The sequence below is a fragment of the Urocitellus parryii genome, chromosome 11, assembly GCF_045843805.1.
Source record: "Urocitellus parryii isolate mUroPar1 chromosome 11, mUroPar1.hap1, whole genome shotgun sequence".
Classification (NCBI taxonomy): domain Eukaryota; kingdom Metazoa; phylum Chordata; class Mammalia; order Rodentia; family Sciuridae; genus Urocitellus; species Urocitellus parryii.
The window spans coordinates 109165096-109192789 of NC_135541.1; the positions used below are offsets into that span (position 1 = coordinate 109165096).

General features: G+C 45.0%; 2 protein-coding genes across 4 annotated transcripts in view; both read left to right on the forward strand.

The window, feature by feature from the left end:
• Positions 1-10262, forward strand: part of Ptgfrn (prostaglandin F2 receptor inhibitor) — a 75501-nt gene extending 65239 nt beyond the window's left edge. The window contains exons 7-9 of one of the 2 annotated variants that reach the window (XM_026407291.2): positions 1147-1254; positions 4950-5255; positions 6742-10262. In XM_026407291.2, the coding sequence (XP_026263076.2) occupies positions 1147-1254; positions 4950-5255; positions 6742-6908 (581 nt within the window). In that variant the 3' untranslated portion in view covers positions 6909-10262. The remainder of the gene's footprint in view (positions 1-1146; positions 1255-4949; positions 5256-6741) is intronic. The other variant, XM_026407292.2, reaches the window with a different exon arrangement.
• A 10942-nt stretch (positions 10263-21204) lies between these two features.
• Cd101 (CD101 molecule) overlaps positions 21205-27694 on the forward strand; it is a 32663-nt gene continuing 26173 nt past the window's right edge. For both annotated transcript variants that reach the window (XM_026407293.2, XM_026407294.2), the window contains exon 1: positions 21205-21247. In XM_026407293.2, the coding sequence (XP_026263078.2) occupies positions 21205-21247 (43 nt within the window). The remainder of the gene's footprint in view (positions 21248-27694) is intronic.

The window sequence follows — 27694 nt, forward strand, 5'->3', positions numbered from 1 at the left end:
CTCTCTCTCCCTCTTTCGCACACACACACACTCTTTTGCTCCCCAAGGTCATTTCTTCCGGATGTTTTGTTGTTGTTGTTGTTGTTGTTTTAATATACTTTCGGGTATTCTTTCCTTTCTGCTCATCTGAACAAGAAAATAGTAGACATCTGTGTTCTTTTAACGTGTTTTGGAATCCACATCTAGGGCCATCTATCACTATTTCTCAGGAAATCTCAGAGGAATCCCATAGCACCGATGTTCTGGAACCTTCTTTCAAGTCTGCCTGTTCCTGGGTTCTAGGAGCTGTGATGATAAGGTTAACATTGACTTCTCGGGATCAGCTTGGCTTAAAATTGTGAAATGCTGTCACCTAAGAGGGATTCATAGATAGGTTTAAAAGTAATCATCATGCCTACAGTGTTCTCAGGGAGGTATGGGAGACAAATCCTGCCCGAGTCCAGGGCTTTCTGTTTATTGGTTTCTTACTAGACTTTATTTTTTTAGAGCAGCATTGGGTTCACAGCAAACTTGAGCAGAAAGAAGAGTCCCCATGTGCACCCTGCCTTCCTGACTTGGATAGTCTTTTGAAGGACTATCCAGGCTGCCTCGATTTCCCCTGGCAGCCCGGCGCCCTACTTCAGTACTTTACATTGTTGGCATGTCTGAATCCTTACTGGATTTCAGCTTTTTAACAGCAGGGCCCCTGTCCCCAGCACTCAGCACAATGCAGTGAGGTCTCTCATACTATTAGGACCAAAAAGCATTTGTGGTTCAGTCCCTGTCCCTCTGCTCTCCAAGCCACCCTGGCCTAGAGTGCATCACCATGAACCAGAAATAACCCAATCTGTACCAGGATGAGAGGTGGGGATGACCTTCAAATGAGATTTCATCAGAAAACAGGTAAAAGGAAAAGCCAGAAGCAAAAGTAGCTCTTTAGAAAGAGTTGTATTTTGGCTTCATCTTTAGACAGGATTCATTTGGACGTGCCTAATGCACACGTTGCTTTGTATAGAAGAAAGGCACTCTTAGAACACTTTTTTTTGTGTGTGTGTGTGAGTTTTTAGACCAGTTCCCAGGAAAGGGAACCACATTTAGATGCCACCAAGAATGGAATTTGAAAAAGTATGAAAGAAAATAATAGGGGCTGACCTTACTTTCTTCCAGGTCCCATATTTAATGCCTCAGTGCATTCGGACACTCCATCAGTCATCCGGGGAGATCTGATCAAATTATTCTGCATCATCACTGTTGAAGGAGCAGTGCTGGATCCAGGTACCTCCCACCAACCTTTCCCCTTCCCCTTTCCCAGGTTGTCTTTTGAAAATTATTTTTCATATCAATCCCACTGCGATACACAGATGTGGGGGGACTGGGGATTAGACTGACTATTTATCCCCACTGCCTGCTTGGTACTGGTTTGGTTGATTGGACGCCTATGTCTGTTGGGTGATTTGGAAACATGTTCAGACATCTGAACCTGAGTTGTGAGGGCAGGCAGTGGGTCCCCTCCAGGCTTGGTTAGACTGCTGTGAAACATACTTGTGGAGTTTATTCCTTCCCTGTTTTTTTTTTTGATTCATTTATTCATTCACATATTACTGAGCTCCTTCAATACATAAGTGATGCTGGAGATGATGAGAATAGAGGAATGGACAAAATATTCAAAGTCTGTCTCCTTGGAACTTGCAACCTTGTTAAGGACAGAGGCAAAATGACAGCCATTAATGCTATGAAGAAATACAAAAGAATAAGAGAATAGTAGCAAGTGACCAGGCAGTGCTATTATAGAATTTTTAGGAAATTTTTATAATACTTTTCTGCACAGATAATATTAGCATTGCCAACAGGATGCTTAACAGCTGTGGGACCCATTCATTTCACGCCTTTTATCCTTGGCCCCACTCTTGCTTCTGGATCCTTAGGGCCTGAAAGAACCTTAACTGCAGGGTATCTCTGTTGCTGAGCATGGTTGTAGCTACCTCTGCCTTTTCCCAAAGACTTTGTGAAGAAGCATCTTACTAAGGGCTGCCCTTATCTCCTCTACCCACTTTGACCCTGGACATCAATTGTCTCGTTCCCCCTCCCATCACAAGCAGAGCCCTGGTCTGGGGCAGATTTGCACCTTGAGAAGCCCAAGTTATGCAGGGTGCTCACATTTCTGTGTGGAGACAGCTGGAAATGTGGTTCTGGGGGGAACAAGAATCAGGTTTCTTTCTGTATGAAGGGGATATGCTAATGCAAAGGGAGTGAAGCCAGAATGAGCACCCTGGGCTGGGCACCGGGCCCTTCCGGCATCTGGGAGCAGAGGTTTGGGTGGCCGCCACCATCCAGGTAGATGTCTGGCTCCTGCAGGACCTCCGGTTGAAGGTTCAGGTGGCAACTAGTTTGGGATTTCCTGCAAATGACCCAGTAAGAAGTATTTTTGGCTCTGTAGGCCAGATGGTCTCTGCAGCAGCTCCTCAACTCTGCCGCCATAGCAGGAAGGCGGCTGTAGATGAGAATGTAAACAAATGGGCATGGCTGTGTTCCAGTGGAACTGTATTTAAAAACAGGTGTGGACTGGATTTGACCTGAAGGCTGTAGTTTACTGATTGATGTCAACACTGGCTCTCTAAGGAAAGCTGAATATGGATGAGCTTTAGAGGTAGGAAAAAGATGTCTGTGGGTACTGTGAGATTACATTTGTGAGAAAAGGAAACCGATGGATTTGGTCAGCTCTTTTCATGGGGGTAAGAAAGGAGGGGCCTAGGCCTTAAATGAGTAGGCTCGACTTTGCTGAGATGCCATTTTTACCCTTAAAGCTCATTTATAATACACACACACACACACACAAATAATAATAATAATAATAATTCTTTAAATGTTCTTTGTTGGTAAATGAAAGGGGTCACCAGTTGTAGATTTAATATAAAAATCTTTTCCTCCAGTGTAATTGCAAAAGCTGTATGTATCTGATATCTCGCAGGTCACAATTTTTCAGAACTTTGCACTCTTGGACTATGTAGGTGGAGGATTCTGAATAATTAAACACAAGTTGTAATTTAGTATTTTTTCATGCATCCTATGGCCTGCAAGGCAATTCCTGTTGGGAAAGGACGGTTGCAGAAGTGGGCTGAGAGCCAAGGCACTCCTGTGCCGAGGTGGGGAGGGGGCAGCAGAGCACAGCCCTTCTGGAACGGTGTCTCAGCTCAGGCCCTCCCAGAAGCAAAGCTGAGACAGGCATGCCATGATTCGTTGAGGGAGCGCTCTCGGGAGAATACTGCCAGAAGGGAGGGGATCCAGGTAGAATAAATAGGGAAGAATGCAGTGGAGATGTGAATTCAGAACAAGTCTACCCCCACGGGTGCTCTTGTGAGTGACCAGAGTATTGCCACCTGGAGCCAAGGGACTGGACTTTTATAATCCTGCAGTGGTTAGCTGTTGTCTGGTACACGTGCTCAGCATCTAACACCTATGGAAGCAGGAGCTCAGGGCACCAGCAGCATCGGTACAGATCACATGGCTAGTGAGTGCGGGTGCCCAGATTCTAGCCCAGGTAGCCCACCCTGCAAAATGCAGTGAGCAATCAGGAGCTAGAGTCTGGGCACAAGCAACGGGAACACGGCTGTGCCTTCTGCTGCTGCTGGTATCCACCCAGCACATGGAGGTGACAGCGGCATTGAGTTAAAGTTTCCACTGAGTTGTGAGCTTGACCCGGTTGCCTGCTGGGCCCCTGACGCTGTGAGGGTAGGAGGCAGCTCATGGTACCCACTTGACCCCTACAGAGCTGGTCTTGTTAAATAGAGACAACTTCACACTCTGGGAACAAAATCTTATCATCAAGTACTACCATGGCTCCTTGGGGACGAAAAAGGAGATATTGTGTTTTCAGAGGGAATCAGAAAGGAATTATCATTTGGATGATTTTGTAGAAATTCTGGCTTTTAGTTTGATTTACAGTCCTTTTAAGTGTGTCATCATCTGAACATCACTTATTTGCTTTATACTATGCTTTTTGAAGTTATTAGTGTACTTTTACTAAATGAATGAATGTTACATTTTGTTCAGCAAAAACTACCCTCTTTAACATTTATATAAACGTCTTGTCAAGTGGATTTAAGATGGAATGATGTTTGTGGCTTATGGTCCTTACCTGGCTGTTGGATGACCTCAGAACTCACCCAGCTGATATTAGTTGATTTCAGTCAAGAGGAAGAGGTCAGGGGTTTTAAGACATGTGCTTGGTTTTCACATTCTCTGACAATTACCACTGTGCCAACGTCTTCTTTCTCTTATGCCTGTATTAATTTATTGGAGGCTGTTAGAGCCTTAATTTTGCAGAGTACTCTACAATCCAGCAGCATTACTCCCTGGGACTGCTAAACTGTGTTCAATTTTCTCAGCTTGACATCTTTTTCCTCTTGTTTTGAACTTAAGTACTTCTACAAAGAGGAAGAAGAAGAAAAAAAAAAAACCACAGTGAACAATAAAATCTAAACAGTTTACAACTCTAAATTTTGTGCAATTCATTTTGTGTACATTTTGTTCTTTATGACTTTAGTGTCTTCTCACTCTTGTATTCTTCTGCCTGAAGTGCCAAAGGACCCTGCTTTCTTTAAGAGACAGAGTGTGATGTCACTGCATACCAGCTTTACATTCCTTACTGTCTCTGGGAAGCACTTTGACTCATCTTCCTGGGATTCCTTGGGATTCCTTAGGCTGGGTGGCAGCAGCAGGATGGGTAAGAGGCTGGACCCTGGGGCTGGATTCCCTGGGTTGAGCTGCACATGCTGCTCCTTCTGGCTGTGTGACCTTGAACAAGGTGGTCTCTGTATAGAGGGAAATACAATGGTACCTTTATCACAGGGCTGCTGTGAGGCTGTGTGGAGCAGAGCAGGCCTGTGATAAGCGTTATATACGTGGTGGCTACTTGCATTAGTTCTGCTCACTGCGCTGATCCCAGGGTTTTTTGGCTTGGTGATCCACAGATGACATGGCCTTTGATGTGTCCTGGTTTGCTGTACACTCCTTTGGCTTGGACAAGGCTCCTGTCCTCCTGTCCTCCCTGGATCGGAAGGGGATTGTGACCACCGCCCGAAGGGACTGGAAGAGTGACCTCAGCCTGGAGCGCGTGAGTGTGCTGGAATTCTTACTGCAAGTACATGGCTCTGAGGACCAGGACTTTGGCAACTACTATTGTTCCGTGACTCCATGGGTGAAGTCACCAACAGGTTCCTGGCAGAGAGAGGCAGAGATCCACTCCAAGCCCATCTTTATAACTGTGAAGATGGATGGTAAGAGTGACACACAGACCTTTCTCTCTGTGTTTGGGGAATGTCCTCTCTCCGTTCCATGCCACAGCTGACAGAATCCAGGCTTCCAGGGTTTGAGGAATGTGCCGTAACGTGTCCAGCCTGCTTTCCCTCTAGGCCTGGCCTGGGCCTACAGCCAGAAAGCACAGGCAGCCCTTGCCAGTTCCCAGCTTCGCTGCCCCTTGCTGGTGGCACCAGCAGGAAATGGTTTTCAAGATTCATTGGAAAGATTTTCGAGGCTTTGCCATAAATTCTGTGGAAGCCCTGAGGTTGGCGTGGATTCTGCGGGGCAGCAGCAGAGAGCGGCATTGAGAGGGAGGGTCCTGGTCTCCAGGTGAAGCCGTAGATGGGGTGCCCGTGCTGCCCTCCTTGCCCTCCCATTGCTGTGCTTCTTGGAAAAGGAAGCCCCCCCTGGTATCACAGGCACACGGTGACTTCACAGAGCCCTGAGGTAGGAGGGCGATTCCCAGCCTCCCCACCCCAGAGTCAAGCTATTCCATGGTCAGACCTCCATCCCCCGAGCATGCCAGGGCAGTTGTTCCCAGGAAGTATGTTTCCCCTGCAAAAAGCTTCCGAAAGTAAATGTCAAAAGGAATAACACTGTGGAGAGAGTTAAAGTTCGAGTGCCTCCACGGACCAGGAGAAGCCTTGGGAGTGTTTCCCTAGTGAGATTTCTGTTTGGGGAGATGGACCTGGGAACTCCAGCTCTTCCAAAATCGTTAGCCTTCCTGATCCTTTTCCTCTCTTGTAATCTCTCATGAGGCTGTTGTGAAAACCAAACCACACCAGAGGTAAGGCACTTAGTCCAGTAGTGGTATCCATTCACGGCATCTAGCAAGGAGGAGAGTTGGGGCTTCCGGGGTGCAATCTCAGCCGTGCATATCTAAAATCTCAGCTTGTGCCTATCTAAAACTTCTGTCATCTATACCATATTTGCATCCTAGATATTCCTCGCTTGAAGTAACTCCACATGAAAAACCCAGATTTACCAAACAAGGAGGGGAGTGATTATTCACTTTGCTAGATAATTTACCATAGTGTTACTTAAAATAGCTCCCTGAGTACACTTCAGTTATTTGATGCATGGAATTGATTTATGCACAGTTTTTTTTTAAGGACGCATCTGCTGCTGAACGTGCGTTGCCCTTATACTGACTTTTAAAAATCAATCTCCTGCCAAAACCCCCAAAAGCCAGCTGACATTCAGAAGCATTGAATGGAATCTTTTTTTTTCTTTTTTTCTATAGTACAATCCCCTCCCCCAGAACTGGGTGTGGGGAGAGATTTGTGCATTTTTTCCAACTAACGTGGTTGAGCTGCTCCTGCGTAAGCACCGTGCTGGGTGCTGGATTTCTGACATCTGATCCCGCAAGGAAAGCCTGCTGAGTGGGGCAGATAGGGCGGCAGTGGTCCCCAGGAGCCTCCCTGGCAGCACTAACGGCTTCCCCTTTGGATCTCTCCCTGCCAGTGCTGAACGCCTTCAAGTATCCTCTGCTGATCGGCGTGGGTCTGTCCACGGTCATCGGGCTCCTGTCCTGCCTCATCGGGTACTGCAGCTCCCACTGGTGCTGCAAGAAGGAGGTGCAGGAGACGCGGCGGGAACGCCGCCGGCTCATGTCGATGGAGATGGACTAGACAGCCAGCCGGACTGGGAGTGACAGAGGGACAGTGGGGGTGAGAAGAGGACAGTGAGATTTTTAAAACCAAGTGTGTTACACTAAAACCAGTCCTCTCTAATCTCAGGTGGGACTTGGCGCTCGCTCTCTCTCCTGCATGTCAAGTTCTGAGCGCGGACCTGTCTACCAGCACACGGCTCTCCTTCCCACGGCACTTTCTGATATATAACAATTGAGTGTGTGTTTTCCCAGCTGCAGTTTTTTAACGGTTAACCTTTGTCTAATTTTTTTTTCTCCTACTGGCTTATCGATCCTCCCACTTGTGTGTGTCGACCGCTTTTGTGGCGAGGGGCTGCGGTGAGGAAGGGGTGATGGCATTCAGAGTTCTTGACCTTGGGCGAGAATGTGCCTGCCACCTGGGCGCCCTGGGGTCCTCGGTGGGGGGGGCTCCATGAGGACAGCTGCTGTGACCCTCGACCCCAGCCTAGAGATGACACAGGCCTGTGCCCACGGCTGATCTGTGGCTTTTCCTACTCTAACCCATGCCCGATTTTCCAGGGCGTAGACTACATTTGAAATCTAAACTTGGAGTATGTCACTTCTCATTGAGCCCAAATGCATTTTTTTCTTCTTCTTCTTTTTTTTTTCCTTCTCTGCCCCTCTTCCATTTCTTTTGCATTTGCTTTCTGTGAGCGTGCTGAAATGGCAGCCCTGGAGTCTGAATTTGGCTTTCCACCGAGCACCTTATCTTGCCACCTTAGCCTTAAGAATGAATATGAAGAAAAATACACAGCCACCTCTGTCCAGGGCAGTCAGAAAGTCTGCGAGGAAGAGAAGGTTGGGGACAAGGAGAGGGACAGACGCTTTTGCCAATAGTTGTGAGGCCTCTGTGCCTCGAGGGATCCTAGGAAGTTCGATTCACACGGGCCGAGCCAGGAGGGCCAGGGCGCCAGGGCTGTGCTGGGCCACGGAAGCCCCTCCATCCCCCGCTTCTGCCCTTCCTGAGAGGCGAAGGCGTTGGCCACCAGGGGGCCTACAGGGACCCACAGATATGCCACGTCCTTCACACCCCACTTGGGCTCCTTCACATGAAGGCAAATTGCTGCTTGAAGACTTGACTGACTGCAAGGAATCTGCAATTGCCCAGAGGAGCCGTGCGTTTTCCATGACCTTTACAGTCCTTCAGAACTTCTTAAGATCCCCTGCAGGGGGTCAGTGAGAAAGGGTATATTTTGTGGTATGTTTGCTTTCCTGTTAGGAACACGGAGGAAACCCGGCAATTTACTGTCATGTGAACAGCCTGTAAAGTAGGACTGAGAGCAGTTGCTTTGCCTGGCTGCTTCCATCAGGAGTAGGACAGCCCACAGAAAGAGATCTTCCGGGTCCCTGACTTCTTCATTAATAGTGCACCCCTCTGAGCCTTGGCTCCCTGAAGTGTCTGGCCCTCTGCATGGCACTGGCCTTCCAGAAGCTTCCAGTGGGGGTTTTCTGAGGCTCACTGGTGACTCATGCCCTAATTGCAATCCTCTGTGCTTTTTATCCTGGCTCTGAAGGATCTAACACTGCTCTGTCTTCCAAAAGGGGGAAAAAAAAAAAAAAAAGATTCGTTTGTTTTGAGCAATAAAGTAATACAAAATGATGGCCATTCATGTGCAGCTCTTTGTCACTGTGGGCCGGGTGACTGAGCTCCTCCCAGCTCACCAGCTCTCCTTCCCCTCTCTTTTGCTCTTGATTGGTTCTGAAGTGCTTGCTTATCACCCAGTTGCCCCCCTGGAAGCAGATTTCCACCCAGTTTTTTGCTTTTTGTTCTGTGCACCACGGGGACCGCCCCTATGACACACGCTGTAGGTCATGTCATGGTTGCAGCACGGCTGTCCCAGGCCTGGACCCCATGGTGGGAAGACAGGGAGCAGGTACGCCCCACCCAAATGGGAGAGAGAGAGGAATAAGAAGAAGCCTTGGTGGCACTAGATTTTCTCAATGTCATTTCCCAACTGTGCTATTTCGGAGAAGGAGGGACACAGGTGATTGTACAAGCAGGAATTAAGGGAGAACAACTGTAAACTGGTGCTGTAGTAGTAACAGCCAGTGCCCCAGGGCCCTTGCAGTTACCATAAGAAGATTCATTGTTGCAGCGACGGCTCTTCTTAGTGGGAGATGGGACACTTAGCTTTGGACAAGACCAGGTGGCCCCCAGGTGTGTGTAAAACCAGGGACCAGGTCACACCAGGCACTTAGTGGTAATAAAAGGGACGTGGGGTCACAGATCATACCTTTCCCTTGCAAACTGATGTCAAGGTTCAAGGCTGAGTCGTGAAGGCACTGGCCTTCCCCCTTCCCCCATGTCCATTGGGCCAGCCTAACCACAAGTCACCCGGGGGCTGGGCGAGGGGCGAGACATCCCAGGACATCGCTGGTTCCCTCCAGGGACGTACACTTGCCTGGGATGTGTGTCCTTTTCAAAGTGGGAGATACACTCTGGTCCCAAATAGGGCTCCCATGTCACAAAGTGCTCTTCTGGGAGAGGCTCCCGCCAGCGGTACTGTATGAGCAAAGAAGGACCTGGCCAGGCCTCCCTCGGATGAAATTGCACTTCTTAAAGCAACTTTATAGAGAAGGTTGGGTTTTTTTTTTTTTTTCCCTAATCACAAAAATATTCCCCCAAAGAGCCTGAGCAATGTTCAGATAGAAGCCTCAAAATTGCTTTTAAATTGTTTACTTTATGATGTTTACAGACACGTCTCACTTTTTTAAAAAAGAGAAAAACGCAAAACTCTGGCTTCCTAAACAACTTTTCAGATTTTTTCATGGGACGGTGGAACTCTGACTCACCAGCTGGATTAAATCTTAATTTAGAAATGTATTTATGTGTGTACGTGTGTGTGTGTGTGTGTGTGTGTGTATGTGTGTGTGTCCCCTCCTAGCCACGTGGCTCCCTCCTGCCCAGACCTCTGTCTCTTTCCCTGGGGGGCTCTTGCCTCCTGCTTTGCAGACTGCCTGCAGCCATGATTATTGTCACTGACATCTGTGAGCCAAAGACTGAGCCTTTTTTTGGCAGGAACAATAAGCAATACTACACAACTTGCTACTTTCAGAAAACTTTTTTTTTAGCTTCACCGATGACAACAGAGGAAGAAGGGAACTGGGATTTGGGTAAGTTCTCCTCCACTGTTTGACCAAATTCTCAGTGATAAGTACATGTGCAGATCACTAGGAGAACAAGGTTGACTGACTTTCCTTTTTTTAGTGTGGCACATAAGGATCTGCAGAATTTTCAGTAGAAAAAAAGAAAGGGTCTTGTGTATTTTTGTCCATATCCAATGTTATATGAACTAATTGTATTGTTTTATACTGTGACCACAAATATTATGCAATGCACCATTTGTTTTTTTATTTCATTAAAGGAAGTTTAATTTAAATTGAAGTTGTGTGAGGAACTTGATGTTAGCCTCTGTTATCTGTCTGTGGCTGAATCCCAGTTGCAACCTTAGCACTTTGTGATCTCCTGGAACCCTACAAAGTATTATGGATTTTCACAAACTAGAAGGAAAGAACTGGATCTCCTAGGGTCCGTGTTGAGGTTCCCGCCAATCAGATCGTTGAGGGCAAGGATCCTGTGACTTAGGGAAGGTCTCTTGGTCTTCTGGTGAATTCTCATGACCTTATAGGCCTCCTTTTAGGAAAGAGAAGTTAGATATTGTTCCTCTCTGCAGAAGAGGAAACAAACACCAAAGCTCTGTGACCATATTGTGACTGGAGCACAACGGTTTTTCTGAGTCACGATGCAGTCTGCAGCCAAACAGGGCCATAAGGTACTGACCTCTGCAGCGTACAAACAGTCCTCTTCCCCAGACCACTGGCTTCAGCAGACCTGGGCAGGAGCCAGTGCTGAGAGCTCCGCTTCCAGGCAGGCCACACTGGGCCGGCCACCACGCTGGGTGGTTGGCCTCTCTTGTGTTCCCTGTGTCTTTTGTGTCCTGCTCTGGGACCACCTCGTGCTGTGAGTTATTCAAGGGCTGGGTGTGTGTCCTAGTCACTCACTGCCCCGTGACTGGCCTTGTTCCAGTCCTGGAGGAGGTCCTCGGACTTCATAAACGCACAGTTCAATGGTCTGCTGTCAAGAATGACCTGTCATTACCCGCTTGTCAGTGAACCAGGAGGATCCGCTCGTGTCAAAACCCTGGTGCAGTCAGAGCTGGCCTTTGGCAGTGCCCTACCCTATTATTAACCCTACTACTACACCCATTCCTTCCTCCACTTAAATGAAAAGCAAAACCTTAACTTGTACACCTACCTGTGCCTGGGCCTTGAAGCACAGGCACCTGCCACAGTGGCCTTGGCACCTCCCGCTTGCTGGCCTGGAAACCCCTTTCCACCTGTCTAATCAGGGAGCCTTTTCCTGCCCTTCTAGGCTAAATGAGGATCCATCCCCTCACCAAATGGTCTGGTGGTCTGAGAGTGTCTTGAGGATTGGGACCATTCAACACTGTGGCCCCAGTACCAAGTTGTGATCATGACTAGCCCTGGGATTCTTACAAGGTGCCCAGTATCTTGTGGATGTGGTCACAGTCTGAGTCACCCCGAGGGGGGCTGCAGCAGAAGTTCTCAAGTGAAAGCCACTCCCATTGCCTCTAACCTGCAGGCCAGTGTGCCTGGCCCACTCTTAAGATGTTATCATTTGGTATGGCAGGGCCAACAGATCAGGAGGCGTGCCACACTGCGGAGGGAGGGTTGGGGGACACCTGGGGAAGCAATAGGGAAGCAATAAGGTCGATTAATTAGAAGGAAAAGCAGATGAGAGCCTTTGCGGTTCTTTTCCCAGGAAGAAACTGGAAAGTCCAAGTAAGCAGACTTAGGATTGGCTGAGTTGAATGATTTCAGCATGTTCTGGGACATAGGAACTGACCTGTCTGGGACATGACCTTGGGGTGATTGAGGCACGAGGATCAGGGTCCTGAGTGTGACAGAGAAGGTGGTGGGTGTGAGCTCTGGATTGGTTGGTTTGCAGAGCAAAGGCAAGTTCTCTGTTGAGTCCTTTACCCTCTTAGTAACTGGCTAGCCCCAGGAGGGACGGTCTCTCCAGAAGAAGCAAAACTTCAGATGTTAAAGCACCGAAAAGCTAGATAAAATGACACGGTTAGTACACACTGACCGTCTGGGGCTGATAGGCTGCTGAGCTAGGCCTACATGACCACAGAGGTGCTGCTCACCTGGGTCATCTCTGTTCTCTGTATTCCCAAATCTATTTGTGCCATAATTATATAAATTTATTTAATAGCATGTAACCCACCAAAATGTCAACATTAAGTAAGTCATCAAGAAATATTCTTGCCAGGTGCAGTGGCACACATTGATAATCCCAGGAACTCAGAAGATCTGAGGCAGGAGGACTGCAATTTCAAGACCAGCCTGGACAACTCACTGGGACCCTACACAACTTAGTGAGATGCTGCCTCAAAAAAAAAAAAAAACCAAAAGGGTCTGGGGTGTCGCTTAGTGGTATAGCACCCCTGGACTCAGTCCTTCTGTAGGAAGGAGGGAGGGAGGGAGGGAGGGAAGAGCTGTTGGTAAAACTGGATATCCATATGCAAAAGATTGAAGTTGGACCCTTCACACCACACATAAAAATTAACTCAAAGTGGATTAAAAACTAAATGTAAGACGAAAGCTATAAAAATCCTCAAGTAAAACAAGGGGTGGGGGAGCTTTCAGAACGCTGCATTTGGCAATGATTTCTTGGATATAATACTAAAATCATAAGCAGCAAAACCAAAAATAGATAAATGGGACTATATCAATCTTAAAAAACTTTTGCATGTCAAAGGAAACAATCAACAGAGTGGAATTGACCAGTGGAATGGGAGAAAATATTTACCAACATATAACTGATAAGGGGTTAATACCCAGACTATGTAAGGAACTTTGTTGTGCAGCCAAAAAACAACCCAATTAAAAACTGGGCTAAGAACTTGAGAAGACAACTCTCTAAAGAATATATACAAATGGCCAACAAGCCCATGAAGAGATGCTGAGCATAAGTAATCATAAGAGAAATGCAAATCAAAACCACAATGAGATATCACCTGACGTGCATTGAGATGGCCCACTCTCAACAGAAAAGTGTCATTCTTGTGCAAGAATGAAGGGAAATTGGAATGTGCACTGTTGGTGAGAATGTGAATTGGTGCTGCCATTATAGAAAAAATAGGGGGAATTCTTCAAGAAATTAAAAATAGAATTACTCAATGATTCACTAATCACACTTCTGGGTACATATATCCAAAAGAAGCCAAAGTGATATAGCAGACATTGCATGTCCATGTTCATGATGGCATTCACACTAGCAAAGAGGTGGAAGCAACCTCAATTGCCATCCACAGAAGAACAGATAAAGAACATGTGGTATGTATATATAATAGAATATTATATGGCTATCAAGAAGGATAATTTTTCTTACATATACTACCATGTGGATGAACCATGATGACATTATGCTAGTGAAATAAGTCACAAGACCAAATATATATGGTTCCTTTCATTTAAAAGTATCTAAAATAGAATGTATAGCAACAGAAGGTAGAAATGTGGTTGCCAAGAGCTGGGGAGGGAAAATTGGTGTGGAATTTCAGTGTTGCCAGATGAAAAAGTTCTTGAGATCTGTTACACAATGATGTGTATGTAGTTACTAATAAACTGTGCATTTAAAAAGGGTTAAGATGATGAATTTGATGTTATGTGGTTTTTAACCTAATAATTTAAAAAAGAAGTATCATTTAAAAAGATGACTTCTCTAGAAGGACTCAGACAAATTGCTTTTAAAAAAAAATGCTACCAAATTAGGTATAGGCAAAACAACTATAAAAGATTGAAGGTAGCCAGGCACCATGGTGCATGCCTGTAATTCCAGCAGCTGGGGGTCTGAGGCAGGAGGATTGCAAGTTTGAGACCAGCCTCAGCAACTTAGCAAGGACCTAAGCAACGTAGCAAGTCCTTGTCTCAAACTAAAAAAATTAAAAGGGGTAGGGGATATAGCTCAGTGATTGAGCACCCCTGGGTTCAACCCCCAGCACCAAAAAAAACAGACCGCGGGTGGAAGTAGGAGATAACCAAAAGAATGAAGAATTCTGTACTTAATTGACTTAACAATTTTTAAAGTTCTTTCTCCACTTGAAAAAAAATCAAACCTGAAATTTTTAGACAAGACAACATAGGTTTTGTCTGTGCTAGAAAGTGGTAAGACACTCCAGGCTACAGACCCAAGTTCAAAGGAAAGACCTGTGTCAGTGTCAAGAAACTGGTGAATAAATGGGCACGTGTATGGTTTAGGTGGCAACAAATGTCTTAGAGACATGGCCTTGGCTTTACCTGCAAGTTCTCCTAATTGATCAACTAAAAACCCTATGGGCTGGAGGTGAAGCTCAGTGGTAGAGCACATTCTCAGCATTCACGGGACCCTGGGTTCAATCTCCAGCACCGCAAACACACACACACACACACACACACACACTCATACACACACACACAAACTAGCAGCCCTGAGTAATCTGACTCCAAAGTCTTTGCATGTTCTTAATCACTCTACCAGCCGCCTCGGTGCCTGGTATTCCAGACATTCAGTAAGTATTTGTTGAAATGCTAAAAAAGATGAATAAGAATTAGAAACTACCCTTAGGAAACGCGCGGTCTTAGGAGAGTCGTGTGAATAATTGATTACTATACAAAAGTGAAATGATACAAGTTCACTGACAGCTCAGAGGGAGTGGTGAGCCCTATCCAAAGAGCTCAGGAAGGTTTCACAAAGGAGATGCAGACCCAACTACTTAAATTTTTAAACAAAAAGACATTTAGCAGGTAGGGATGAGGCAAGATTTTAAGCAGAAGGAAGAGTGTTGGTAAAGTTAAAGAGGGAAACACTGGTCAGACAGGTCCAGAGGAATACAAATGGCCCTGTACTTCTGAAGGTGAAAGTCCAAAGGCAGGTAGCTTATAAAGTTCACGTCAAGGAGTCTGAACTTGACCCTCTAGGAATGGTTGGGGAGCCTCTAGAAAAGTCTGGTCTGAAAAGTGCAGAACTATTTGTATTTTAGGTCTCTCTGGCAGCAGGAGAAGGGGGGAAGGACAAGGCTGGAAAACCAAGTGTTCTACATTAGTCCAGGTTTAAAAAAAAAAATGAGGACCCCCAAGTGTGACAGCAACAGACAGAATCACTTCATAAAGGACTTAAGTGTTGGCCACAGTGACAAGCCCCTGTAACCCCAGCTACTTGGGAGGCTGAGGTGGGAGGATCCTGTGAAGCCAGGAATTTGAGGCCAACCTAGCAACCTAGTAAAACCACGTCTCAAAAATAAATGAAATAAAGCTATTTTAAGGAGAACTGATAGGACTTCATGACTGGATGTGGATGCAGCGTGGCGGCCAAATTGGAACCGTGTGTCTGAGTGGAAACCACCATGGACCATACCAGTGAAAGAGGAAAACCATGACTGTGATGGTAGACTCACAGTTGAGTTTTCTAAAGGGCCTTCAGGTGGCGCTGTGGGGCATCAGCTTGGTAACTGGTCGGGAGCTCAAGGGAGACCCTGGGGTTGGAAGCCTCTGGGACCGCAGTGTACCCATGAGGAATGGGAGGCAGCAGTGTCAGAGGTGCCTGGGGACAAGGACCCAGTGAGAAGGAACTTCTGCAGGGGGGAGGGAGGACCCTGCAGAGAGCGGTATCAGAGGTGAGGAAAGAATTCAAGTAGGTTTGCCAGTGGCCGGCTGTATCTCATGCCACAGAAAGACCGAGTCAAGAGAGCAGTGGGCACCATTGTGACCCTGGAGGTTTGCATGAATCCAAGCCCAGATTTTAGCGGACTCCGGTGCCAGTGAGAGAAAAGCAAGACAGAGGGTCCACCCGGAAACGGCAAAGTTTGAAGAGAGGGGTCAGAGGCACGAGTGGGGTTGTTGGAACGAGGGTCAGAATTGGCGATTTAGTAAGAAGCACTTGAGCCGAGTAAGCAGTGGAGAAGTGTTTGTTCCTAAGGGGGTGGGAGGTACCTTCTCCCTCCTCCCCCCGCCCCCCCTCTCTTTGGAGCCTACACTGGGCCCCACACATTGTTCTCATCAAAGTTGTCAGTTGATCCTGCACAGGAAACTTAAGGAATAGCCCTTCCCAAGGACATGTTTGCTTAGAAAACAGGAGAGTGCCCAGGAATCCCATCCACTGCTCCTTTGTTTCACCAGGAAGCCAAGCAAATCCCTATTCCCCAAACCCACCCATGCCCTGGCTTTTGCCTCTGCTCACAAAAATCTAGCTCATGCTTTTTCCCACAGATAAAGTGTTGTTGCCCACCTTAAAAAACCTCTTCTGCCTTGGAGAAGGAATTGTCAGCTCTAGTGAAGTCGAGCCAGAGAAAAGTAAGAGGTCTGGAGCCGAGACCTGGGCACCCTCCTCCCTCACAGGGCTGAGCCGCACCTGGGCCCAGTTGCATGAGGGGGTTGACTGAGACTGCTGCGGTCCCATCTCGTGGGGTGACAGCTTGATGCTCTCTCCATGTCGACCTGAGGCTCAGCTGCAGGGCTTCCTGTACATTGCTAAGTCCAGGACCTGTAGAGTAGCAATCAGTTTAACCTCAAATACAAAAATTTGGATAGGAAAAGGGTCAAAATAATGATAGGCTTCCTGCTGACTGGTTAGATGTTTTCCTGCCTCCTCCAACCACTCATTATCCCACCCTTTGCCTTCCAAAATTCATAAGTAGCAAGCTAGCAGATGTGTTGACGTGAAGAGGTGCCTTAGAATCCAGCCGTTTTCTACCTTGTGATTTGGGGGACAGGTGAGTCCATGACTCCAAGTCTTAGTTTGCTCATCTATGAAAGGGGATTGGCAATGCCAACCACATAGTGGTGTGAGTCACCCTATAAAACTATGCCTATGAAGTGCCTTGCACAGAACCTGCTATGTGAGGTTCCTGTTTATTCCTGGGGCCTAAAGGCTTATGATGAGAGACCACAATACTTGCAATTTCTATAAATCTCTGTAACTAATTTTGGAGCACATCAACCTGGGGAAAAAAAAAACACCTCTTTTTATTAATTTTGCAGAAAATGGAACAGAATTTTCCATTTTTGTGCATTCCTGGTTGCTTTGTCCAGTAGTGGCCCTCTCCCTCCCTCCCTCCCTTTGGAGCAGGAACCACATTTTACATTCCTTTCAGCTGGTACAATTGCAATGCAGTGATTCCCAAGGCAATAGAAGAACTGTCTCTTGCCAGCTCTATTTTTTTCTTTCTTTCTTCTACTTTTTTTTTTCCTTGACAACAAAAAGCTTCTTTTTTCCCTCTAAGAAAAGAAGCGACATCACCCTGTCAATGTTAAATTCTGGCAGAAATGGAGCCACTAAAATAGAAAGAGGAAAAAAAAATATTTTGGCAACAGCCAGGAATAAGAAGTTGCATAGCCTTCACTGGGTTGTATATATTTCAGGGTTGTGGGTACTCTGTATTCTTGGCAATGGCTGTCTCTGTGGTTGATGCTTATTTCTAAAACCATTCTCTTTTTGGTGCACATGGCAAATTGATTGTACTGACCCCCAGGTCTTACTTAAATCTTTCCCTTTGCCATGTCACTTGTCAGTTCCCCTCATTAAAGATGCAGAGTCTGTTAACTCATCTCTTGCATTTGGGCTTGACCACGTGACTTGCTTTGGACTGAGGTTGTCAGTGGTCATAATGTAAGTAGAAGCTTCAAAATGTGCTGAGGTGGCCAGGTGCCGTGGTGCATTCCTGTAATCCCAACGACCTGGGAGGCAGAGGCAAGAGGAGCACAAGTTCAAAGCCAGCTTCAGCAACATAGTGAGGCTCTAAGCAATTTAGCAAGATCATGCCTCAAAATTAAAAAATAAATAAATAAATAAAAATAAAAAGGGCTGAGGATGTGGCTCAGTGGTAAAGCACCCCTAGGTGAAATCCCCAGCAACAAAAACAAACCAGTGAAAAAGGGTTGAAGTGTTTTCACTAGTTCTTTTGGACCCCTGACATTATCATGAAAATATGCAAAAGCCACCTGGCTGGAGGGATGTGAGACACGTGGAAGAGAGCTACTTTGTCCAGTCAAGGCCCTCCTGGACCATACTTCCCCTGAACCCAGCTGACCCACAGGCTTGTCAATAAAAATAAGTATTTACTGGTAGAAGCATGAAAGCTTTGTGTTTGTTTGTTACACAGCACTTACTAACTGATACAGTGCATTTGCCCAAGACATTGGTGTGTAGACGTAACCCATGACTTCTGGAACTGAAACAGTGAACGTGTTCTTGTACTTCCAGTCCCACTGATACTGTAGTCAACAGATTCGAGGGTTAGTTCGAAATCATGCTAGGCAAACTGCCCTTCAATATTTCTCTACATATACCCTACACATGTCTGCTTCTCCCTCTCTGCACTCTCTGTCTCCCTCCTGGGATAGCCTTTCCTCTCCTCCCTACCTATGTGAATAGTACCAAATCCTAAAACTAGGTTTCTCTAAATGCTCTTTAGGGATTTCTAGCCTGGACAGCGAATTGGCCACAGGACACATGCTGTTTTATATGGCTACTGTGCCTTATCTACAGTTGTTTATTAAACTAGATTCCAAGTTCCTGAGGGCAGAACCCTTCCTGCACTTCTATCCTCCACATCTTGCACGGAACCATAGGAAAGTGCAGAGTTTTTCCGCTAAAGACTTTAACACGGGTAGGTTAACTGGTATTAGGGGACTGAGGGTTAAGTATCATTCCTAATGAATAGAACCAGAGGAAAGGAGGGATGGCTTGGTGGGTGGGTGTGTAGATGGATGGCAGAAGGAACGTGTTTCAATCAGCTGTTTCGCTACTGGGACTGAAAGACAGCACGACTGTAGAGGAGGAAGAGTTTATTTGAGGGCTCATGGTTTCGGGGGTCTCAATCCACAGAAGGCCAGCTCCGTTCTTTGGGGCTCAAGGTGAGGCTGAACATCATGGTGGAAGAGTGTGACAGAGGGAAGCAGTTCACGTCATGGTGATCAGGAAGCAAAGACAGTCTCCACTCAGGAGATACAAAATATATACACCCCATAGCCACGCCCCCAATGAACCATTTCCTCCAGGCCACACCCACCTGCTTTCAATTACTGTTCAATTCATCCCATCAGGGATTATTAATTCACTGATCAGGCTAAAGCTATAACCCAATCATTTCTCCTCCAAACCTTCTTGCATTGTCTCACACGTGAACTTTGGGGGACACCACATCTAAACCTTAACAGAAAGAGTGAATGAAGGTAGAAGCTTCTGGACCTAAGTGTGTACACGGCTACCCTCGTCCACTATAGTTCCCACTGAGAAAACAAATTCTACCTTAAAACGCCACCTTTGCCCTGAAGGTTTTCCTGCCCTTCCGTTCGTTCACCCTGAATTAGACCCTCTCCCTCTCTCGAATGTCCATATCTCTCTGTCTCCCAGGAGGCTTCATCTAATTCCTTTGTGTGACAATCAGCCATGTTCCTCTTTCCTACTCACCTCCACCAAACTCCTCCATCACAAACTCATTGCTATGAAAGGCCCTGCTTTAATCCCGGATGGATCTCTAGCACTTTAACTTCTTTCCTACGGAGTACTCAGTAAGTATTTGGTTGTTTTATCTATCTCTCTGTCGTTGTTTTAAATGCCCTAATTCAGGCCTTCATCACTGCTCAGACAAACAATTACGAAAATCTTGTAACTAAGGCTGGGGTTGTGGCTCAGTGGTAGAGCTCTCTCCTCGCAGTGTGAAGCACTGGGTTCGATCCTCAGCACCACATAAAAATAAATTCATTAGATAAAGCTATTGTGTCCATCTATAATTTAAAAATATATTTTGAAAAAAAGCATGTAACTGGCCTTCTTGCTTATAACCCTGTCTCCTTCCCTCACCTTTCAACCAGTTAGAAATACACAAGTATGGAATTCCATTTTAAAAGAAAATCTGACCCGACTATATTCTTAATAGCCCCCACACACATTTTTTTAAGACAGAAGCCAAGCTCTTGGGCCTGGCATACAAAGGCCACTAAGCTCTGCCCCAGCCAAGCTATACAGACTCTGTCCTTCCACCCCAGCCTCACACTTCAATCTACTTCAACCAAAAGACACAGCCTGTGTGTCACTATCCACACTGGACAGTTTCTCTCCAACTGTCCCTTGCCCTGCTTCTCCCTGGTCCAGTCTCCTTTGGTCCAGTCTCATCCATCTGCCTTCCCTCGTACCCACCAACTTCCCCACTCTTCCGCCACACTCATTGTTGTACATTGCATTGTGATATTTGATTAAATGGGAGTCTCCTGACCATAAAAGCGTGGTTTCGAATATCCATCTTTGTATGAGCAAACCCTACCTCAGCACCCAGAACACAGGAGGACTAAAAAAAAAAAAAAAATCCCTGGCTGACCAGCTTGCTGCATGGATGGATGGATAGAGCAGGGATCTGCCTGAATCTGTGGCCCAAGACAGACGACTTTGTTACTGACCAGTCTAAATCTAGGCTTGCCCAAGGCCCAGAGGCTGAGAATGATGTCCTCAGTGAGTGCACCCCTTTGTGATCTGGCCTTCTGGAGTAGGAGGCATCGTCCTGGGTTCAGTGCCAGTGGTTACATGTGTCATCCTAGGTGTTGTACCCAAATGTCTATGATGGTGATGTTGGCAGCCAATGTTTGTGAGCACTTACTGTGGACTGGATATTGTTCCAAGTACTTTAAACAAATTAGCTCATTCAGCTCTCTCAGCCATCTCATGGGTGTCCCCATATCACAGGTGAGGGTTTGAGAAGGTGAATTAACTTTTCTAAGGTCCCACAGCTACTAAAAGTAGTTGCAATCCCAGGCAACCTGACCCCAGAACCTTCGTCTTCACACTTCATTTGACCCCAAGTTCATGTTTCCTAGGGATCCTTCTCTTGTTTCCTCTCTCAAGATGGGAGAAGAGGTAAAGGTCAAGAAGAGATCATTTCTGGTTGCTTTTTTTGTCTATTCGGTTTACTTAAATCCCCCCATCATTGCCAAATGATACATGTTTAGCCAGGATGAGTCCCGTCTTATTTTTAATAAGATGGACCCATCTATGTTAATTAACCATGAAGATCATTTTTTTCTTTTACACCCACATCTAAGTGATGAGCAGAGAACCATATGAGATAATCAACTTTGCTTTTTGCAAGCCATTTCTGTTTTTCCGTGGACTGGAAACCACACTGTCACTTCCTCTTTACCTTTGCAGTGAGAGCCTAACAGTCGTCACTCCGCTTCTGAGCGATTTCGAGGGCGCCGCTGGGAGAGGTCTGGTCCAAATGGCACACGTTTTCTACGTGGCACCTTTCTTTCTCTGTCTAAGTAAGTTTCATAATTCTGTGTCTCTAACATTGCAGGAGCCAGTCCAGTGAAGACTACCGGGCGACGGAGCAATTTGGTCTTTACAGGAACAGCTGCTAACTGTGGCACCTGCTTCTGGCATTGGCAATGTGACAGTGCTTGGCCTCCCCAGACATCCTTGAGTTGCAGGGAGTGGTGATGCTTGGTTGAGTCCCATGCACCTGATTCTGTTGGGATTTTTTTTTTAATATATTTTTGTATGTTGCCTGATCTGACAGTTTGGCCCAGGCCTGCCTCTCCTTCTTCTTCATGGGCTGAACATCCCAAGAGAGACTGAGAGCTTTGCTCCCCAGCCTGAGAGGAGAGCTTAAAGCTTGCCTGAAGTTAAGAGTTTGATTAGTTAAATGCACCTTGGACATGTTCCTGGGTGAAAGAGAAGGTGATGAGAGCCAAGCTAAAAGAAGGTTCTGGACTAAAGTGGGCTTTCACTACTGAGAAACTGAGAAGCGGACAGGAAGAGCCACTTGGCTGTGCCCAAGGCCATATGGAAGGTCCTACCTGGTCTGGGAACATCTATTTATACATGTTAGGACAGGGTAGAGGAAAGGAAATTTGGAGGTAGAGGGGAGAATCAGATGAATTGGGCAGGGAATCAAATAGTTCCAGAGACCAAGTAGAACAGGAAGAAGGTGCTTTTTGTGTTCAGGTATCTTTAGCATTTGGTGATGCTTATAGACTCCCCCCCCACCTCAGAATAAATATTTAAATGCATAAAATAAGATGCATAGGATTGTGTAGGAAATCAGCTATATTGGAATAGTTATCAAAATATCTTAATAAGCTGTGGTGTAGTGATTACTTTGTTTCTTTATGTATCATCTAACAAGATCTAGCAATAGATGTATTAACCACCAAACTGCAGAGAAGTGATGACTAAGAATACTATTTTTAATTCGGCTGCCACAACTGGTACGTGATACGTGAATATCTGTGATTTGTTGTCTACCTTCATAATTGAAGGAAATACTAAATTTCCTTTACAGATTAATTTAAATAAAGAAGTCGGGTTTTTTTTTTCACCCTAGTTCATGGACCCTTTGATCACATCCAGAACTTTTGCTTTGGGAAGACTTGAATGGAGTTAGTACAGGAAACTTCAGGGCTGGGATGATGGGGGTAACTGAACCAAGCTGTAATCAGTGTAACCAAGGTTGTAGCAAAAAATTAAGAGTGCAGCATTTGGCACAAAGGAGTTGCTCCATAAACATTGGTTTAATTGAACCAGACTGATGACTCAAGAGACAACTGGTGAGGACCAGACTTGGGCCCTGAAGGGAGAGAGGCAACCTGCAGGGGAATTTACTAGGACCACATGCTGGGCAATCAATGTCTGCCAGGTTGTTGTGGCAGGTGTTGATGGATAGGTGCCTGCTGGGATCATTCAGGGGCTGGAGTGTTTCTTTTTGTCCTTTTGAGTTGTCTGACTCTGATTCTCAAGTCTATGTGCTTTGCGTGTTTAGATTGTATGTTTGCTTTGTGTAAAGGAGGAAACTAGGTTTACATTGTGCAATAATTCAGAGAATTGCAAATTCTCTCTCACACGCACACTATGTTGCTCCAGTCGTTGCTGCTTTGGGGTATTTATTTATTTATTTATTTTGTAAGCCGCTAGAATATCGAGGGGAAAGAAGGTGGTAATTAAGATTTTAAAAGGGGAAAACTGGAAACTTTTCCTTAATCTACTTAAACAATTGCTTAAACTGGGCTACATATTTATTTCTTCTAAATTCTGACTCCTGTGAGCACTAGTTTTGTATATAACCACAGTTTTTGGATTTATTTGTTTAAAATATTTTATTAGTAGGTGATGGGCCTTTATTTATTTATACACAGTACTGAGGATCAAGCTCAGAGCCTCACACATGCTAGGCAAGCACTCTACCACTGAGCCACAACCCCAGCTCTCACAGAACCACCGTTTTTAATGTGAAGAGTACATAAATCAGGAAGTAACTTGAAAAAGTTTTGGAGGTCTGTTATTTGTTATTACAAAAAAATAAAGGGAGAGGCTGGGGGTGTAGCTCAATTGGTAGAGTGCTTGACTTGCATGCACAAGGCCCTCGGTTCAAACCCCAGAACCACAAAAATAAATAAATAAATAAATAGGAGGAAATGAAAGAAATTAAATGATGATAAATCAATCAGTTATGAAGTTTAGCAAATGTAAACTTGTGTGTGTTGTGGTGCTGGGGGTCTAACCCCTAGGGCCTGGCACATGTAAACATGAACTCTACCACTGAGCTACACTGTCAGCTCCTCCATTTATTTTTTTTCCCAATAAATACAAAGATTGACTCACAGTTTAGAATATGGTGCTAGGTAGAGTTAGTGTAATGATGGGTAAGTCCATCCTTGGACTTAGTATTCAGCCTCACCTGCTAGATCCTGCAAATAAAGGACATTTACAGGAGAGAGCTTGGGAGAGGGGCTATTTTTGTCCACTGAGTTTGTATTCATAGAAGAAAAATAAAAGGTTCCACTTAATTATGGATTCAAGCTATCTCAGTCTCTAAGCACATAGGAGTTTTTATTTGTGTAAAGAAAGAGAAGTTGTTTGGCACGTTGACTGTTCCCTAGGTAGGTTTTGTATAAAGTGGAATTATTAGAAATTGCTGCATTTGGGATATCAAAAATAGTTGAATAATGGGCCATTTTGTATTTTTCAAACTAATACTTTCCATTCAAATAATTCTGAAATGGTAATTTGACAAGTCCAAGGACATGTTTTAAAGAAAACCCATATCATTAAGGGAATTCTTGTTGTTTCAAAAGCAAGACTCCTGACGTAGTGTGTCAGTGCCAGGCTCTCTATTCATCAGAAAAGAAACTAGCTACTCTGCAAAGTGACTTAATCCTCTGTCCCTTTAAAGACAAAGTAAGGGGCCATCCCTCCAAGGCATTTCACTGTTAGGAGGAAGAGAAGCATGTCCTTGAAACAGCCACCAAGAGCGTGTTTATAATAAGGTGCTTCAGTGTGTGATCCCAGAGCATAGCCATTGGAATTGATCTCTGACAGTCCTTCCTTTGCACCTCAAACATAGTGGTGCTGTGCTGGGGCTGGGTGGAGCACGTGGTGGTGGAGCATGTGCCCAGCATACATGAGGCTCTAGGTTTGATCCCCAACCTCCTCACCTCCCGCCCTGACAAAACCTATGAAATCTCCACACTGTTTCTTTCACTTGTCTGAGAAGGTAGTACATCTTAGACTGTTCCAATGGCAGTACCAAAAATACCAAAAACTGACCTGCTCGTCCACCAGTATTTCTCACGGTTCTGGAGGCTGGGAAGTCCCAGGTGGAGGCCTAGTAGATCTGGAGTCTGATAAGGCTCATTCCCTCAGTAGATACCTTCTGGCTGTGTCCTCACCTGGCACAGAGACTGCCAGCTCCCCAAGTTCTTGTCTAAAGTCACGAATCTCATTCAGAGCCCTCATTACCTCTCTCAAAGGCCCCGCCTCCCATTTAATCCCAATGTATGAATTTCAGAGGACACAAACATTCAGCCCACAGCACGATCATGTTCTTGAGCCCAGGCTCCACTAGGGCCTTACTCCATTCATCTTCCTCTCTGGCCTCCTCCATCTCCACCCCCCTACTGCTGCCTCTGCCCAGAAACAAGCAAAGATGCCAGGATCCTCTCCACCCCTCACCACTTTTCCACCCAACTACACTTCCTGGCTGCCCTTCCAGTTTTCTCTTCCCTTTCTCCATGAATCATCTTGAAGCAGTTTACGTTTCCTGCAGTCACTTCCCACCCTGGAAGAAACTGCTTCTGCTCTATGGAAGCCTCTTACAAAGGTCTCCACGGCGTGCTCCTCGTCCGACTGAAAGGAGTCTCCTCTGCCTTGAGGAACCCCAACCTCCCAGCAGCCTTCCACGGGGCTGACAAGCCCTTTCCTTCTGGAATGTTCTGTTGCCCTTGCTTTCCAAGCCACTGTGTCCTGGCTGCCCTCCAACCTCCTACTATTCCCAAACCTCCTGTAGGTTTTAGTCCTCATCCCATCTTCTGAGACTCTCCAGGATTCTCTCCTGCACCTTCTTCCTTATATTTCATAACGTGTCTCAGTACGTACATGGAACTGACCTGACCTTGACCTATTGCTCAGAACTCTCTCTAGTTACAAACGGGATTTACAGAAGGCAGTGGAAACACAATGGACACAGCCTTGGCTTGTGCTTCAATTGCTTCAAGATGTTTCACGGAGAAAGGTCTGGGTTCAAATTTGATTCGACCGCTTATGCGTTTTGTTTTGTTTTTCACTACGACTTTTTCAAAAAATATATTTCCTAGATGAAGGATAAACTCCTAGTCTTATTAGTCAAGTTCCTCCAGAATATAACCTGATCAATGTTTCCGGTCATTATTCCATGGTCCTTCCACTCATATTCTATAATATAACCAAACTAGACCATCACAGTTTTTTTTTTTTAATCCATACTTTTTCTTTGTTCTTGCTTATGCCAGTTCATCTTCTGGAATATTTTAGCCCCATGATCTTGCTCACTTATGAGTTTTGTCATGACTAAATATGGGGACACCACAGAGTTTTGGAAAGGATTAAATGACAAATGTTTTCAATAGGTTGAGTAGACTTTAAATTAAAATACACACACATTCACACTTTCCAAATATTATTTCCAAATGTTTGCTAGATATCCTTCCTATTTATTCCATGGCACTCAACTTTTGGATTTCCAAAAATTACATACATTATCTTCTCCCTCACCCTTGAACATACAATAGCAACAATAGTAACTCTTCTTGATGTCCTTAGTTCTGATGAGTACCATTATTTTCCCAATCTTATAAAACCCAATGCCTTTGATTTCTTCTTACTTCCCACCCCTCTACTAACCCTGATATTTCTTTTCTTTTTTTTTAAAAAAAAAATATTTTTAATGGATCTTTTATTTTATTAATTTATTTATCTGTGGTGCCGAGGATCGAGCCCAGGGCCTCACACATGCCAGGCAAGTGCTCTACCACTGAGCCACAACCCCAACCCCTAACCTTGCTATTTCTGAGCTTCCAAAACACTGAAAACTCTGTAGATTTCATCTCCTCACTAACTATATAGTTAGTCCCTTTCTTTTCATCCCTGTACCTTTGTCACCTCTTTCCTGGGCTCTAACTTTCATCATTCTCCACACAAGTAACAGGTTAATTTTTCTGAGACTTTCCAAACACTTTCAGTGGATTCCCCCTTTGAATTCCCCTCATGAATCAAGTCCAGACTTTTAAACATGAGAGTCAATTCCTTCATGCTCTGGATCCAAAATTCCTAGCCAGTCTTACTCCTTCCTATTAACCTTAATGCAACTCTCCCCGCTCCAGTTGATTGCTTCTTATTGTCTGAAAAAGTCTTTTTTTTATTCCTACACATCATCTTGTCATAAAATCTCTTTCACCTAAAAAGCCCCTATCTCCTCCAGACTTTGTTAATCTTTGCAATTCTTCAAAGTCATTTCTAATGCCATAGCTTCCATAAGCCTCATCTACTGCCCTCCCCTAAAAAATGTGATCTGCTTTCTTCAAATGTCTCAAAGTTCTTTTATTAATGTCTTTCTCAAAGAGAGATGACTTCCACCCTGCTTGACTAGATTACACAGTCTAGAAGTCAGAGACTGTTCCAAACTCATCTTCATTTCTTAGCCTCTCGGGCATCAGAAATACTATAAGCGGTTGAATAAATATGTATCGAATTGGCAAAGAAAGCAGTAGAAAATGAAGTGCTGGTTTTCACAATAAAGTTCTCCAAATGTGGTACTCATTTTGCTGATAAGTGATGGAAAATGTTGGACAAGTATTGCCTGGACACCAAAACTGACATCATTTTCCAGAAACATGCCCTGATATAAACAGGTTAGCGGTACCTTAAAACCCACATTAAAAAATATATATATATGTTTAATGGTAAAATATATAAGAAAAGGTTAATAAGACATAAACATGCAGTTTAGCAAAATAAAAAGTAAAACCAGTGTAATCACAACCTAGGTCAAGAAATAGAACATTGTCAGGACCCTGGAAGTCCCACCCATCTTGCTCTGCTTCCCACCAGATCACAATCTTTCCCTGCACAATCACTTTCCTGATTTTCATGATAACCACCTCCTAGCTTTTCTTAAAAAGCAATTTTAGGACTGGGGCTGTAGCTCAGTGGTAGGGCGCTTGCCTTGCATGCGTGAGGCACTGGGTTTGATCCTCAGCACCACATAAAAATTAAACAAATAAAATAAAGGCATTTTTAAAAAAAAGAAGATTAGTTTTTTAAAAAAGCAATTTTAACCCTTATATGCATCACTAAAAAATACAATGTGGTTTTGCTTGCTTTTAAACTTTGTAATAAACAGTAGACTCAGTCTGTATGTGACAAAAAGGTTCAAAAGTATCTTGCATCTTTAATCA